Source organism: Botryllus schlosseri, chromosome 14 (assembly GCF_051294905.1).
Source record: "Botryllus schlosseri isolate E-star chromosome 14, Bs_hap1, whole genome shotgun sequence".
Classification (NCBI taxonomy): domain Eukaryota; kingdom Metazoa; phylum Chordata; class Ascidiacea; order Stolidobranchia; family Styelidae; genus Botryllus; species Botryllus schlosseri.
Window position 1 is genome coordinate 7,766,470 of NC_137249.1, and position 17,182 is coordinate 7,783,651.

Sequence of the window (17,182 nt, forward strand, 5' to 3'; positions counted from 1 at the left end):
AGGTCTCAATTCGCCACTTTCACAATGGTACTATTTAATATGCTCTTGAACTCCGCCAAGTCTGCTGTTCTATCTGTGCTGTCACACTTCCTGAGCTACCTGCTTTTTGTTGGTATATTTTCATTTTATTGAGGCATACAAGATCATAGAAAAAGCTTTATGCGCTTACATTTAAACGTTATGATACAGCGCTAGTTACCTGGCGGCGGGGTTTATCGCGAACTTATTAACGCTGAATGCACAAAAAGTGCCTGGGTACTGCCGGAAGTAATTCTATGAGGGATTAATTTGAACAGCAGTGGAGTAGCAACAGATAATTCTACTCTTGCTGTGCTGTCTTGACAGTTTCTAGGAAATGAAATTTTATGCACTCTACCTACCTCATGATTGTTTGACAGTGGCTGCATCTTTTCCTATCTAATGAAAATTAGGCTGAAAATTTTTCTCGAATGATGGAATTGTTTTCAATATTGATCTCAAGCTTTGCAAGACTATTGACTATTTTATGTCATGTAATAACAACTTTCCTCTTGTTTACAGAACTGTGTCCTGCGAACTGTCCAGATGCATGTGATACAAACTACCAATGTACTTGTCACAAGCAGTGCATGGCCGGCTGCACGAGTCCCAACAATGCCTCCGCCTGCTTAGCGTGTAAAGACAAGTATTACAACAATACCTGTCTCAGCGAATGTCCCAAAGGCAAATATCTGGTAAGATATGCCACTAGTGTCCGATTTAATCATAATTTTAACTTGACATTTATTGGAAAATTTATGAAGGTAATTCTCCATTTGCAAACGCTTTGGAGCCCTTGAAACACCTCAAAGTTTTCTCAAGTTTTTAAGTGGATAAAAAAGTGGGTTTCACGTGACATTAACTCAGAACTGAACAGTCAACACAATGACTTGGACTCGAGTCAAAACACTATGACTTGGACTCGTTGGTGAATTGAAAATGACTCGCCTTGACTCGAGTCAAAACTATAAAAGTGTAATTGACTTGTGACTCAGAACCTTGTGACTTGGTTACAACCCTGCATCCGTTCCATTGATTGCGTCGCCGATCTACATGGACTTTGACGAGCTGTTGAATGTTTACCAAACAGTTATTTGTGTGTCCCCTGCAGCTACCTGCATTGCATGAACAGATGTTACGCGCTTGAAGTGGTGCGACCATGTTTTTTCACGGTCAATATTTGAAAACATTTAACGACAGTTGGACGACGAGTTTAACGCCGCAAACAAAAGTAAAACTTTCGACGTCGCCACTCTTTTCAACGGCGCTACTTGAAGCTCTAGGAGCGCACCATTGTTTTTTAACGGGCCCGCTCGTTTCGAGTGTGGTAACGTTTCTATTTACGCTGCTACTCAGGGCACTCGATCTCCTTTGATGGTATAACTAGGGGTGTAACGCTTCCTGATTGCGTTATCAATGTTGTTTACCAATATACCGATGAACAAGTGTAATGTCGCGATGATGATCACGAATCGATTTGTCACAAATTAAGTACAAAGATTATTTGCTGTCTATCAATACAGGCATAGTTATTGTTAACATTCGCGGATTTAGGTTAGCATCATAGTCGCGACGTATTTTAATTCAAGAATGCACTCTTTAATACTTTGTTGTGTGCGGTAGTACACCTTTCCGTGCTATTACTACAGACGCTGAGTGCTTCATTTTAGATTCTAAACAAGTTACGTGGGTTTTTGAACGGTGAACATGGCTGAAAGGTCCATTAGTCGGGATTAAAATCTGCCTTTCTGTGGTTTGACTGTTTGAAACGGGTGTTTTATCTCGGTGTTTTATCTCGGCCTTGTCTAAGCGAAACAGTGTACTGACAGATGGAGGGGGCGTGACTAATAGAGTGGGAGTCGCCAGGGATTGAATTTTCGTTTTTTGAGGTGTAGTTCCAAGCTTCTTATGTCACGTTGTTGTTAATGTTGTTGTAATGACTCGTCTCGAGTCAAGATTTTCTGGTGACTCGACCTGACTCGAGTCGTTTTCTCAAAATACAGAAATGACTCGACTCGAGTCAATCTGTGTATTGACTCGACTTGGACTAGAGTCATTACGCACGACTCGAACCAAGTCATATGACTCGAGAGACTCAGACGACCAAGACCGACATTTCATTGCAATTTTGAATAATAATAAAGTAACCATCTATTAGGATTTTGTATTGGTACTGGTAATTGAGAATGCGACCAGAAACTGCTAAAAGTGAGGAAAATTAGTATATTAAAAATGCGAACCATTCGATATAACCAAACGGAGTTATAAAAAGTGGGTTTAACAAGACTTTAACTGAAAACTGAGCAGTCAACACAATTAATTTGACCCAGACTCGAATAATAATACCATGACTCGGACTTGACCCTCTGCTCGCTGACTTAGACTCGGACTTGACTCGGTGTTGAAACTATAAAAGTGAGATTGACTAGTGACTCGGAGCCTTGTGGTGTGTATTTGAGATAGCTGAAGTCGGCAAGGGATCCTTACGCAAAGGTAGTCATCGTGTGTCGATAACCTCATTCAGATCCACGGCTGGCTTTGCATCGAAAGCGAGGAATGTCAGAAACTGGACTGGAACTTCTACAACGGCACGTGCGTCGACATGTGCCCGAGCGGCTTTCAAGTCAACTTCACCGACTGTCGCCGAATATGCACCAAATGTCCCACGGAGGACTGCGGAGAAGGTGGGTTTCGAACATTCTAAAAGGAATCCTGAAAAATCCGGGATTAATATTTTCAAATGAACGATCTTGCAGACTGCTTCGGCGATTATACAATCGACAAGCTGGAGTCCCTGCATCAAGTGGACGGCTGTCGTTCCATAAGCGGGATGTTGACCATCTCCATCAATGGCGGATGTGAGTTGGTTTTATATCTGTGACTGGTTTGCGTTTTCAATGCACTCTGCCCCACAAATATTAGTGAGGCGTCCGTGTACGTTGTAAAAGATCGAATTTTTCTCACAAAATCGATCTACATCTTATCCTTATGTAACGCTAGAAATAGAAGTTATGCTTTCTCATACTTATTATCCTGTTATTCTGTTATATGCTGAGCTGAGGATTTTTGTGTTAATCCTAATACTATGGACTATACAGTTAAGTATCTGGTGTGTAATGTCGTAGTATGCCGTGTTTATAAGTTTACTCTGTGTTGCGTCAGTAAATTTTCGCTATGATCTCGGACTTAGAAATAAGGGTATTGCAGATGGCACTATCCTGTACAAGACAGCCGTATTAATCGTGAATGGGTTATCTTTATGCTTGTGTAAACGTGTAAGCTTATGTTTCTACTGCTATCCGCCCAGGGAGATTATATTTGCATACTACGGAATCGGTGTGAGACGGGTATTTGATTAGCGTTGCCAAACTTGAATTAGAATCTTTACAAGTGAATCCGAGCGTTACTTGAAGATGATTTTCCGTCAGTCTCCGGTGCGTGAATGGGTCGATATACTGTGAATGGGTCTATTGTAGTTTCAGTTTCACTCTTTTGTGTCATGAAATCTCGTCAAACTACATGTTTGATGCAATTATTAGCAGTTTTGAAGAAGAATCATGTTCGAGAAAATGCTTCTTAGTTTAGAACTATTTGTGAACCAAACTGACCTATGTCCTAATGAGGCTCAAAAGTGGGTAGGTCTTGTTTTGAGGAACTAAAAATTGTGTTATCTACACCGTATGCACCACTTATTGTGTATTGATAGTGTGCCGGTTTGTGACATAGTGCAGTTTGGTTTCCTAACAATGCATAAAGTAGTAAGGATGTGTTGTCTCGCTATACCGTGTAATCCCTTGCAATAGTTTGTACGTTTCTTTCTAGCAAAACGTGATCTCTTTCTTTCAGCCGACGTGGTGGAAAGGTTGGATTCGGTGCTCAAGGATCTGGAGGTCGTGGGTTCCATTTCCGTTCGGCAGTCGTTTCCGTTGGTGACGATGTCGTTTCTGAAAAATTTGAAACGAATCACCGGCGACAACATGCAGGACGAGTGAGACACGTTTTCTTCAATTTCTAGTTATCTTTGGTAAATTAGGTCATCCCTTATTCAGTACTTGCTGGAGGTGATCTGTAGGGCAAGGGCTTTAATTTTCACAAATTGCACATTGCATCGAGAAAAAAAACTTGCAAAAAGTTGCATGAAAAGACGAAGAAAAGTTGCTATATAAGATTCCACCAAACGGCTTCAAACACCATACTACATAACTTCCGAGTATTTAGGAAGCTGCCGGAAGTTGTAGAAAAAGTTGCAAAGACTTGCCCTAGTGATCAGTAATGAAGTACTTCAACTTTTTCAACGTGCTCAAGTAGAGAAATTTACTAGTGACGAAAAGTCCGGGCCGCTTTGATGGTCTGAATTCAAAATCCGACCCCCCATGTCGCAGAGTGTTCAGCGTCTACTTCCTGGAGAATCAGAACCTGAAGGAGCTGTGGAACATGAGCGATCTGACGATAGAGCGCGGTAAAGCCTTCTTCCACTTCAACCCCAAGCTGTGCCGCAGCGTCATTTCGGGCTTGGAACGCCTGACCCCCGACAAGGAGGACGCGATGGACATCAGCAACGTCACAAACGGCGACAAGGGAACATGTGAGATTAAATTGTGTGGTCCTAGTTTTTTAATTTTTTTCGAATTTTTCCCCAAGTTTTTTCAGATTGCGTGCCGCTGATTTTTTCTTACTATACTGCGTCTTAACAGGCTTGTCCAACCGGGGTATAAAATTACTTGCAGCTCATCGAAGATCATGTCCAGGCTCAAATGTACCCCCATGATTGCTACATCGAACCCTCGCGAACGTCACTCTTTTTCTTACATTGCGCATGTTGTTGCAGGCGACATTGTGCCCATCAAGCTCCTCGGAGTGGAGATCTACTCCACCAAGCCTTTTGCGATCGTGAGATGGGAAAATTATACTCCGAGAGACGACAGGACTTTGATCGGCTATCAAGTCTATTACCAAGAATCGTAAGCAATTTACAGTTAATTGATCAAAAACTGCATATTATGCTGGGGTGGTCAGTTATGAAGTAGGTCTACTTCTACTTTTTTGAGACACTCAAGTAGGTTTTGCAGACTTTCTCTACTTCTGAAGCGTTTTTTTGCACTCTTTAAATAGTAGAAATTAGTTTTGGAGCAAGTTTGCATTGCCTTTTAGAGTGAAATTATCGTGAACGCATGTTGCAACACTCCTGTGATTAAATTATGTTTGTCATTAGCGTGCACAGACGCATTTTGGGGGCGTGTAACTGAGGGTAAACACTGACCGCTTTGGCGTTATGCGTTAGAAATTTCAAATGGCGGTAATGTAAGTGTTGTCTTTTATGTCTCTTCCGTTAGCCTTATTCGAGTCCATAACTCCTTGTCTGTGCATAAATTAATTCGCTTTCCATCAATGCAAATCAGCGGGCGTGAACCCGGCGTGGTGCGGGCTTGCGGTAGGCGTGTCGGTGCACCTTTTCGCGGCCATATTGATTATTGTTGAGATGGAAGATATTCCGAGTAACACGGGAGTTGTGTCGATGGTAGGCTTTGTCGGGAATATTCTCACGGTTTGGGCGAAGATAGCGGCCTCGGAATTATGGGGAATTGAAACTTTTCGAGATTGCTGTGACGATAGCAAGTTTCGATCTTTTATTTGCAGGCCGGAGAAAGACGCGGAGATGTACGACGGAGTTGATGCTTGCCGATTGAACAGGTGAGGGGCGGCAGCCGTCTTGCGAATTGTGCTTTCATGTCTGCTACCAACCGCGTTGCACGCGGGAGCAATATGGTTTTCGGGATGCCTAATTTCCTTTTTTTTTGGCAACTGCATGTACCCCCAAGATTCAGGAAGTTAATGGCTAAAACGCTGCTTAACGACTAAAAATAGGTCATCATTTTACCCTAGTCTCTATTTAGGCTGTTTGATGCCTGAAAAGCTACGTGATGACGTTCACTGTCGAAGGACAGGCTAGCTGTGTAGTTTTTTGAGGCATTTCAACATTGCTGTTTCACAGACCCCCTAAAACTAGCTCGATGATTCCAGTTTAAAAACCACCGGTCTACAAGATTTAGAATCGGAAATATGAAACCCCTTGTGGGTCTGCAGACTAGTTTTAAGGGATACAACAGCGAAGGCCAATGTTGAAATCTATAAAACTACCTATTTAATCTGCTTATGAGATCTGTCCTTACGCCAGAAACTCCCAGTAGCCTGACTGCAAAGCATTGTTAATTTGTAAACTAATAAAGAAAAAGGTTTTCACTTTCACTTTTACTAATCACAACCTCGTTCCCAAAAATAAAGATGAACTAAGGACTCGAGTCAAATGAAATCACAAATCTCAGAAATAAAGGGCAATATAGTTTTATAAGACATCGCCTTACAAATAAGAACAGATCCTAGAAATAAGGTGTTTAAGGCAGCCATGCTTATGTCCCTTATTTTCCGCAGCTCACGATAGCCACACGGTCAATACGAACACTAATAATAATAGATAGTTTTTAGTCATCAGCTTCCCGAATTTCGTGGTTAGGAGGTCCGCACAACGATTTTTGGGTTAAGAAGCCCTGTGTTAAATATTCCTCGCTACTTGGTCTAGCTGGACAGTAATAGAGCTGCTCAAGACGTCTCGCAAGACGCCGCGTTACTTTTCTCTGGAGGATTTTGAGGCCGCAAACTTCACGGGCAACTTCACTCTGGACTTCGACGGCCCCGTCACCGATTCCAACTTGCTGCTGCCGGCGTTGAAGGCCTTCACGCAGTACGCTTACTACGTGCGGGCCTACACCACGTCTCGCGCGGGCGCCATATCGGCGATTGAATATTTCAAGACCAATCCAGCGCGTAAGTTTCTCGAATGTTGGCGGAACTGTATTCTATATTCTGTCTGTATTCGGTATTTCGTAAGATTTCCTTCGTAATCCCGCCTGAGTGGAATTGTCGTGACAACGGGGCGATACATCCCCCGTATCTCAGAGACTGGATAGATTTTCGAAAATTGCACCTCGTAGTTATGTCATTTCAAATTTTCATTCATATTCATTTTGGGAATTTTTAAACTTCGTTATGGGAATGAAAAAACTTGGTTTCGGAAATCTTCATTCTTCATTTTGGCATTTTGCTACTCCTAATTGTGATCGAGTAGAAATTTACATCGCGTTCCTTCGCAGGGCCGTCCAGTCCGATGTCTCTGAGAGTTACCGGCTCCAGCAATTCCACGATCGACTTGAAGTGGGATTTGCCAGCGACGCCCAACGGCAACATCACGCATTACATCATCGAGTGGCAGCGGCAGCACGAAGAGCTGGATAACGTACGGTCCTCGGACACCTGTCGGAGAGGTAATTTGCTGACAAGGACTGGTCACTAGTGAATCCTGCATTTTGAATTATCACTTTGGTGATTCAGCAGTCAACGGACCCAAATTTGTTATCCTAACACAACCCTGCCTCCTAACCTGAATTCATCAATACGTACATACCCAGTAGGGATGTCCTAAAATGATCTTTTTTCTCAAATTGTACTGGCTACTTGATAAAATTGATAGGTTACTTAATTAAAGGCTGCACACTAAATTTGGTTCATTTCCAACCGATAGTTATTTATTTGGAGATAAATTTCAAAAATTTTTGTTCGCCCCATGAAATTGTTAGGTTGTCTATAGAAACAATGCTCAAATGCTCACCAAATTTGGCTCAATTCCAACCAGTGGAAGCGGAGTTATTGTAGTTGAAAAATTTGGATTTGAATAAAATGGTACGGTATTTACGGTGGCAAATTCTTCAGTTCGGCCCACCGTAAATACTATGATTTGAAATCTCAAATTTTGAACATCGACAACTCTGTTTCTACTGGTTCGAATCGAGTCAAACTCGTTGTGCATCGTTTGTTTCAGACAATGTAACAATTTCATGGGAAACCGGTAGAATTTGAAAAAAAAATTACATTCGTTTTTATTAAATAAATCCAAAACTTTTTGTCCTGTAGCAAGGCCACAATAGGTTGAACTTGAGCCAAAATTGCTGTGCAGCATTCTTTTAGGTAACCTAACCATTTTATCAAGTAGCCAGTACAGTTTGAAAGTAAAAGTCAACCCAAGATTGCTTGCATAATAATAGTTCTCGCTTATATTTAGTGCAACATTTATTTTTGAATTCATCACTTCTGTAATAATAATGTTTTATTTCACATTCATATTCAACGAGACAATCATTTTACAAATTGTTTAGACAATATTGTTACTTCTTTTCCATATAATAATGGTGATTGTATTTCCAAGGCCAAATTCACTTGGTGCCGTATATCACAATTTCACGTTCCTAGCCTATTCGATGAAACATGAATTTGTGTGAAGTTATTAATACAATATCGGTGCATCTCTTACATAATAATAACAGTGTTACGTTTCTAATCCTGAATTGACCAAGTGTTGAATTCACCTGTAACCCTAAGACTACACGATTGGGAATCTGTGTAACGTGGTACGTTAACTCTGCAGGTATCGCCCCCAGCGTAGAGATGGAGCATAACCCGGCCACCGTAAAGCCTACCGTCAGCACGCCGGCTTTGGACGACGAAAAACAGGTCGGTTGTTTAAAATCGCGTTGTGGTTTCTAGAATTTCGAAATAAGTACGGAAAAGATCGCGCAAATTTCCCTGTTAAATAATTGATTGGCGAACGAATGTTTTTGTCTAGTGTCCGAAGACTTGCGACTGCGAAGCCAAGGTGCCGCTCGAAAACAAGGTGGAGCACGCGAAGGAATCGACCATGTTTGAGAATTTTCTGCAGGACCACCTTTTCCGACCGTAAGTACAATCTAGTGGCTGGCCCACATTGAAATTTACAACAACGTTATTTGTCCCTTTTTCTGACGATATTCTCAAAATCTGTTGTCGGCGTTGATATCCTGGTCCGTCTTTGATAATGAATCGTGTCATTTGATCCCTTCTGTATTCAGTGACCCGGAAACTATTGATTTTTATGACGACGGACCAATCATGGAAGGCAATATCGCTAGGTAAGTTATCCATCCAAGTTAACGTGCCTTTCAGGTATGCGAGATCTTCTTTCACTTAATCCGTGTTACACTGGACATTCAGAGGCTTGAAAACAAAAGAAATTTCAGACGCATAATTCTAACGTTTCCGCCGAATGGAACGTTATGTATGTTGCTCAATAAAAAAGAAAAAACTCATGACTGAATAAAGACGAATTTTATAAAATAAAGAGAACGTAGTTTTAGAAGACATACATCACCATTCAGAATACGGACAAATCTTAAGAAATAAGGACGGTATGACATACCATGTGTATAAGACAAGTTCATTACATGAAATGAATGAATTGTTTTTCAATTTCCTCATAAAACCGTCTCGTCATCGACACCGTGCTTTGTTACAGAAAAAAGAGGTCCTTGTACGAGCGACCTTCAAATTATTCCATCGAGGCAAATTCCACAGGTGAGTCAAGTCTGGACTGCTAGAAAAATAGCTGGAATCGTATCATTATGATATCATGTTTTTAGATTCAGTTGCGACAGACGCACCTCCCGGTAATGAAAGTGACGCGTCGGTGCCCGTGGTGAAAGAGTACCCCAAATACCGCATGGTTGTATCGGGCCAGACCGCCACGTTGACAGGGTAGGTTATATTCAAGTTATGTCTTGAAATTTTTCAAGCGGCGTGGCGAATTAAAACTTGAGACATTAGCCAGGGGTTATTGAATTCTCTATAGCGTGGACCACTAAATTGTTTTGGGTGGTTGCGTGGCAGTTATTGAACTTTGAGTAAAAATGTGTGGATTTATCTAAAAAATAAATAAGCCCTCATCACGATTACATCAAGTCAAAACTGAGGACATATCTTATAAATAACAAGGTATGGTGTTATAATTTATAATTGTACTCTCAACATTGGCTTGGCACAGACCCCTTAAAACTAGTCTGTGAACCCCGGTTAAAGACCCCCCGCGGTATATGCTTCGGAAATTACCAGACCCATTGTGCCCATTAACTAATGAGACAATTCTTATGGAGGACTATTTTATGATTTCAGTTACTTTGGGGCATCAAACTGATTTTTTTTCGACGTAAATGTAGCCCTTGGGTTTTACATTAATTTTCAATTGAAGCGACTCTTGAATGTGCAGTTTCAATATTCAATTGAATAATATATTCATATTGAAATAAACATGACACTGACACTCGTCAGGGGTAATCGTCAACTAGTAGAGAATCGGAAAGAACGTGGTATAATGTATATGGACGATTGTATCATCAAATATGATGTCACCGGTGTGAAATTTCAGGATTATGTTGATATGAATACATCGTTCAAATACGAAATTTTCATTGTCAAAAAGAGATAAATTTTGACCGAATGTCGCCATCGCATTTCAGGCTCCACCATTTCTCGGAGTACAGCATCCAGGTGTACGCCTGCAATCACGCATCCGACCCCAAGTCTAGGACGGACCTGACATTTCCGATCAAGGAAATACCAAAAGGCCAAGAGAAAAATGGGAGCTACACGGCATGCAGTATCGAAGCGATGGTGATGCGACGTACGGCGCCGGACAAAAGCAAAGATAAAATACCGGGTGACGTGAGAGTCTTGCGGAAGGAAAGGGGATACAACGATGTGAGACGCCAAGCTTTTATACCCATTGAAATTTACGTCGTTGCTTCTACTTCTACTAGAGTAGCAACGCTGGCTACTTTAGGCACATCTGTATCTTGCTTTGTTGCGGAGAGTAAATGTGATAGGAAACCCTTTGGAAGAAGGGCTTTCTTAACTTGAGCTATCGCCCTATGTTTTTGTGATTATATTGCGTCAATATGGCTCATGCCAGTATTTACGAGTGCCACTAGCGAGTCTGGCTGCAATGGACTTTTCCAAGACCCTGATATGGAATCGCTGAGTGTGACATCTTCCTCTGTTTCTAGGACAAAGTGGCGCTGGAGTGGGACATGCCTCCAGATCCGAACGCTTACATCAAAAACTTTCAAATCGAAATAAAAAGCAGCGACAAAGAGGTTTGTTCCTTGTTCGGCTTCGAGTCGAGTTTGATGACAGTATGGATGATTCAAGAAGTGTAAATATTTTCCTTTTTGCGCCTGCAAAGAAAATTTGCCGGTCACGCATAGCGTTAAAGATAAACAGGTAGATTTCCTACCGTACTTAATAAGTACTACTTATTTCATTGCACTTTTTGACAATGTTGCGGCTCGATCAGGACTTCACGGAAATGTATTTTTCACTTTCGTGCCTAGCTTTGTGCTGTGTTTGAGATGCTGTGACACGACTGATCTTGTTGCTATATAACTATTAGTGGAAAGAGGTGTATACCCTCAGCACTCGAAAATATCTCTCTCGACTCGACTTGAATCATTACAACACATAACAAACACAACACATAACATAACACAACACATAGCACAACACAAAACGAAACACAACACATAACACCACACATAACACACAACACACACGCACGATTCGGATTTGGGTACTCAAGTCATTGTGCTCATTTGTCTCTATTTCAACGAAACGGTCGTTTTCAAAGTGTTGACTTTTCTATTTCCCTGGCATTATTGATACGCATCTCTCTGCACGGCATTGACTCCCAATTTTTTTCGTCGATACAGAGCAACGTTTTGGAGACGCTCTGCGTTCACGTCAACACGACGGCCGACAAGGACAAGAAAGTGTCGAAAGTGTTGGCGGCCCCCAAAGACTTGCCGAGCGGCGAATACACAGGAACGATTACTCCCGTGTCGCTCGCAGGTCTGTAAATTTCTACCCAATTGCAAGTGGCTACTTAGACATTTGTCATTCTCGTGCTTTTGCGCCTGGTACTGCTACTGGTACTACATTGTTAACAATGTTTAAAATTGAAATCTCTTTTGCAGGAGACGGCCTCACATCGCATTCGTTCTATTTCGAAGTTACCGACCTCGAGTTGAGACGAAACAACTACCGTATCACCATCACTGTCGCGTCGATACTGGGAATAGTGATCATAGTGGCGGTGGTCTGCATATTGTTCTACGTCCGGTTCAGGTATGTACTTCAGTTGTTTTCTGCAGAAGTAGAGCTAACATAATATAGTAGCTGTCAAGGCTACTTAATTTGAGAATACTGTTTTCCTGAGGTCTCGAGAGGTCTGCAATCCAGATATTACTCAGACATGTGTAGTTTATTCGGAAATTAGCAAGGTAGCTTTGTAAAATGAACGTTCTCTAGTAATGTGCGTGTGTGACTGGCGTACATACGCGGGCTATATGCGACATGGTATGGCATGATATACACACACGGTATTAACCTTCATTGGATCACAATCGCGGATTGTTGCTGTTGCAGTACGCCATCACGAGCCGTGAAACAAATTATTACTTTGTGATTTCGCAGGCAAAAGAGAGAACACCCTGGCAACGATTACCCCGGGGACAAAAACCCAGACTACTCCTTCTACAAGTACGAGCCAGACGAGTACGAGGTCCTGGTCGAAAACGTGAACGTCCTGGAGGAAATCGGACACGGAGCTTTCGGCAAGGTAACCTGCGACGTTGTTTCGTCGTAGCCGGGTCTAGTGTGCTTCCTTGTCGACAGTGAGAGACGTTCCCCATGAGCATAGCCGACGGCTGCTCCCCATGGAACTTTAACCGGTGGCCTGTGTAAATGGTGAAAATCGCGAGGGTACTTTCTGTAGATTTTGACATGTTCACATGAAATGTTGGTTGGCGATGGTCATGCAGCACACTGCTCGACGTGAATAATGAAGACACTACGCCCATGTCTGGCGTAGTTACACGTCTAGAAAATTTTCACCTTTTAGAATTTGAATTCGCAAAAACTTTGAACTTGAACTGATTTCTGAATTAGAAAGAAACACGACCAAAATAGAGTTTAGTTTGTATCAAATCATATAATTATCGATTTGTCTAATTCTGCTCTCCAGTCTTGTGCAGTGGCTGAAAATAACATGAATTCCAGGTATTTGTCGGAATCGCTAAAGGTGTCGTGAAAGGAGAGACAAAAACGAGGGTGGCCATCAAGCAGCTGCACGACGGCGCCAGCATGAATATGAGGTGGGTGTAGCGGCCCAGCGATATCACCGCTGTTTCGCGCCAGCTAATTTCTCCCCTTTCTCCTGCCAGATGCGACTTTTTGAAAGAAGCCGACATGATGAAGGCTTTTGAGGTCAGTCACGTCGTCCGCTTGCTGGGTGTCGTGTCCCAGGTGCCCAACCCGATGGTGCTTATGGAGTTTATGGCTAACGGGGACTTGAAGACTTATCTTCGGTTGCAACGCGAGGACGTCGAGGTAATTTTGAGTCGCTTTTGCGATTTCTGTTGCGTGGGGGTGGGTTTTGGGGGTTGAGAACCACTAGTCTAGAACGGTGCTCTTCAACCGGGGTTGTCGTACACCCTAGGGTGTACCAGAATTTGCAAAGGGTGTACCACTCGGATGGGGTGTACAGGGGTGTACCAGATCGGAATTACAATGAGCCGATGGCTAGCTATCACAAAGGCAGGTTTATGGGTCAGTACAGGTTGACGCACAGGTTAATGAGCAATATGGTACGATGTTATCTCAAGTGTAATACTTTACACCGCTTGATTGTGATGTCATAAGCAAATATTTCTTCTATTCATTTAGCCGTCGGCAATAGACCAATGGTTCCGTTTGGTGTTGGATAGTATGCAGTTAACAAACATGTGTTCCGCTAGTCATTTGTCTTTTAGTGATTTTTTGAGGAAACCGCCGCGGTACCTCGGACTTTTTGAATCTGTACTTCCTACCCGACGTTAATATATACCGCAATGCAGCGAAGTGACGTAGCCAGCCAGGGTCGAAACAGTTTCCATGTTGAAATCGAAACCCTTTTGTTTTAAAATGCCAATGGTATGTCCAATATTTCGCCATACATTTGCAATTCAGTATTTTGTTATTAGTGATGTAAATTAGCGATAATAGACTGTGTATTGCGGCATACGATCTAAGGTTACTGACATCTCTTGCAGCCCATGTGCTATTATCGACTGTGTGTGGTGTGGGAGAGGCTTGATACGCAGTAGGCTGGTGCGCCCGCTATCAGCGCTGATCTCAATTACCGCTTCTGCAGCAGTAGCTTTACCTACTCTCTCCCCAATACTGTTACATTTAGGTTGATTATCGTTCGTAATGTCATGCTGTTTTTGCTCTGACATGAAATAAATTCCAATTTGCGTGGCGGGGGGCCTAACTGGCTGCGAATAGACTCTGTGACCAAATACTATTTTATTCAAATCCAAATTTTTTGACGGCAATAACTCTGCTTCTACTGGTCTGAATTGAACCAAATTTGAGGAACATCGTTTTTATAGACAAATTAATACTTTCATGGGGTGAACAGAAAAATTTCAAATTTTTCGTTATTTATCTTTATATAATAAATAGAAACTTTCTTCTCCCGTAGCAAGGCGGCTACTGGTTGGAATTGAACCAAATTTGGTGTGTAGGCTTAAGTTAGTTAACCTAACAATTTTATCAAGTAGCCAGTATGATTTCAGAAAAAAAGTCATTTTTGAAGACCTCTAATGAGCAGGGGTGTACGAGTTTTGAGCAAACGTTAAAAGGGTGTACCATGTCGAAAAAGGTTGAAGAGCACTGGTCTAGAAATTGTTACGTGCCAAATATGATAAATTTAATTATAATCGAAAGAACATGAAGTTGCCATGGCTCGATATCGACTACCAAATTAGTTCCGGCATTAAAAGACAGCCACACCCGTAACAATTTGAGAAGCGGGATGAAGCACCTTTATCTCTCCGAGCCCAAAACCGCGGTTTTCAAGTCAAATTTCCACCGTAAACCTTTTCGCCCGTCTGTAATCGCAGGGCAAGCCTGTCGTGGTGGACCCGCTGAGCTTACAAACGAAACTGCAAATGGCCACGGAAGTGGCGGACGGCATGCTGTACCTGTCCGATCGTAAGTTCATCCACCGCGACTTGGCCGCGAGAAACTGTCTGGTCAACGACGCGGGGACGGTGAAAATCGGAGACTTTGGGCTGGCGCGCGAGGTCTACGAATGTGACTACTACAGGAAGGAAAGCAGAGGTGAGACCGGTTTGTTGCATGCTTCCAGAGTATTTGAAGAGCTTCTCGGAAGTACAGAACTTCAATAAACAGTTGAATAGTATATTTATAGTGAAATAAAGCCGAATTATCTACTAGTTGCTGACGATTACCCCTAACGAGTTCATCCGAAATTATTCTTACGAATATGTTATTCAATTTTCGAGTATTCATCATCAGTGCTTGAGGAGAAATAGAAAAGAGTCCACAACTTGAATCGCTAACTCTAGTTCTGCCCCCAAAAATTGTAGACTGTCAGGTGAAAGTAGTCAAACACCATAACAATTCGGCAAAATCAGCTTTAATGCTCTGGAAAGGTAGGACTTGGTCAATGATCAACTCTGCGTGCTGCTTCCGATGTTTTTCGTTGAATTTTTTATTTATTTGAAATTGGCGCAAAGGGAATTATAGTTTTTGAATTCCGAACGTGGGGAACAACAGTTCTTGAAGAACCTGGGGCGTAATCGCTGTCGGCCGATTACCTAATTTTCGAAAAATCTTGCAGGTTTTCTTCCGATTCGCTGGATGGCGCCGGAGTCGCTGAAAGACGGGGTGTTCAACTCGAGGTCCGACGTCTGGTCGTACGGCATTGTCGTCTGGGAGATTGCGACCTTGGCGCAACAGCCTTACCAAGGCAAGCAGCACGACGAGGTCACGAGATTCGTCATCGACGGAGGGTACATGGAGAAGCCAAAAGATTGCCCGTCTAAATTGTGAGTCGCGTCGATACTCATCGTTACAGATAGACCCCGTCCCATGATATTAATTTCGAACTTGAATCCACGCGTGTTGCGTTGGCCCAGGCGAAATCAAGCACCTGAGTGTTTTGGTTATGCTCAGCCCTAATTTCGCGTCGATTTATTGATCCGCATTTAAATAACCTCTGCAGATACAACATGATCAATTTCCATGTGCATGAATAAACACAGCCCAAAGCTCCTATTTGTTCGATACAAACAGACTTGTAAAAACTGGTGTATTCATAACTAGAACTCCTCACTTTTTTCAATCCGCAACAACTACAACTTTAATTACTGACTTTTAAAAATCTGCATCTAGAACTAGAACTACTCGCTTTCCGCAACTTCAACTAAAACTTTAAATACTCACTTTTCAAAATCTGCAAATGCTTTTACAACTTTTAATACACATTTTTAAAAACTACAACTAGAACTTTGAATACTCACTTTCAAAATCCGCAACTACAACTAGAACCAGAACTACTCGCTTTTCAAAATTCGCAACTGGAACTAGAACTACTCGAAAAACCGTTAGTTAGTTTACTGTCAAGTCTGTATATAAAGTATAGCTTAGCCCTGACCCTATCGCCGTCCCATAGCTACGGGCCTATGAATAAATGATCGACGATAGCGATTCAGCGTCCCAAATTAGCAAGACTATAACATCATTAAGAAAACTTTCATAAAAACGTGATACACAGTGTAACCTGTACACGTACAGATACAACATAATCAGTTCAGTTTGTGTGATTAAACGCAGTCTACAACCGAGAGCCCCCGTCAACAAAACATGCAGTCGCGATTTCAATTGTGCCGTTCTATCCGCAGGTACGACCTCATGAAGATATGCTGGGAGTACAATCCGAGAATGAGGCCGGAATTTCGGGAGCTGGTGAACTTGCTGCTGCGTGAAGGTGAAGTCAACAACCAATTCCTGGAAATCAGCTACTATGGAAACGAAGATCAATTGTACGTAGCACTGCGCTTTTCTTGTTCTGATTGAGTTAAGTTCTCTAGTAGATTTTGTCTCCTTGTACTGCTTACTTGAGCGGTTACGGTTATAAACTGTTTCCGCCTCGACTGTTCTTGAAGCTTGGTTTTTGTAGAGTAGAGAGTAGTATTTGCATATATTCAGAGCAGTGGCTCCAAAACTTATCAAGCCTGGGATATCCTATCCCCCCTTAAAAGCTAGAGGTCATCAGTAACAAAGCGCTTGTAAGTTTACATACTACTCAAGTAGATTTAGTCCACTTGTTTTGCTGACTGAAGTCGTTTTTGCTTCAACAGTCAACAGCTCGTGATGCTGAAATACTAATTTTGCATACTGA

At 42.2% G+C, this 17,182-nt stretch overlaps 2 protein-coding genes across 4 annotated transcripts in view; one reads left to right on the plus strand and one right to left on the minus strand.

Moving 5' to 3' along the window:
* Window positions 1-17,182, minus strand: part of LOC145455100 (insulin-like growth factor 1 receptor) — a 187,123-nt gene that overhangs the window by 150,997 nt on the left and 18,944 nt on the right. The gene's annotated exons all lie outside the window — the stretch shown is intronic.
* Window positions 1-17,182, plus strand: part of LOC145455837 (insulin receptor-related protein-like) — a 59,570-nt gene that overhangs the window by 39,049 nt on the left and 3,339 nt on the right. Inside the window, exons 6-29 of one of the 2 annotated variants that reach the window (XM_080333854.1) lie at window positions 541-713; window positions 2,543-2,702; window positions 2,775-2,876; window positions 3,865-4,006; window positions 4,401-4,603; window positions 4,847-4,979; window positions 5,656-5,709; window positions 6,596-6,840; window positions 7,167-7,337; window positions 8,495-8,580; window positions 8,693-8,802; window positions 8,955-9,014; window positions 9,398-9,456; window positions 9,522-9,636; window positions 10,395-10,635; window positions 10,941-11,030; window positions 11,643-11,781; window positions 11,907-12,057; window positions 12,406-12,550; window positions 12,991-13,085; window positions 13,155-13,320; window positions 14,877-15,096; window positions 15,620-15,827; window positions 16,683-16,823. In XM_080333854.1, the coding sequence (XP_080189980.1) occupies window positions 541-713; window positions 2,543-2,702; window positions 2,775-2,876; window positions 3,865-4,006; window positions 4,401-4,603; window positions 4,847-4,979; window positions 5,656-5,709; window positions 6,596-6,840; window positions 7,167-7,337; window positions 8,495-8,580; window positions 8,693-8,802; window positions 8,955-9,014; window positions 9,398-9,456; window positions 9,522-9,636; window positions 10,395-10,635; window positions 10,941-11,030; window positions 11,643-11,781; window positions 11,907-12,057; window positions 12,406-12,550; window positions 12,991-13,085; window positions 13,155-13,320; window positions 14,877-15,096; window positions 15,620-15,827; window positions 16,683-16,823 (3,409 nt within the window). The remainder of the gene's footprint in view (window positions 1-540; window positions 714-2,542; window positions 2,703-2,774; window positions 2,877-3,864; window positions 4,007-4,400; window positions 4,604-4,846; window positions 4,980-5,655; window positions 5,710-6,595; window positions 6,841-7,166; window positions 7,338-8,494; window positions 8,581-8,692; window positions 8,803-8,954; window positions 9,015-9,397; window positions 9,457-9,521; window positions 9,637-10,394; window positions 10,636-10,940; window positions 11,031-11,642; window positions 11,782-11,906; window positions 12,058-12,405; window positions 12,551-12,990; window positions 13,086-13,154; window positions 13,321-14,876; window positions 15,097-15,619; window positions 15,828-16,682; window positions 16,824-17,182) is intronic. The other variant, XM_080333855.1, reaches the window with a different exon arrangement.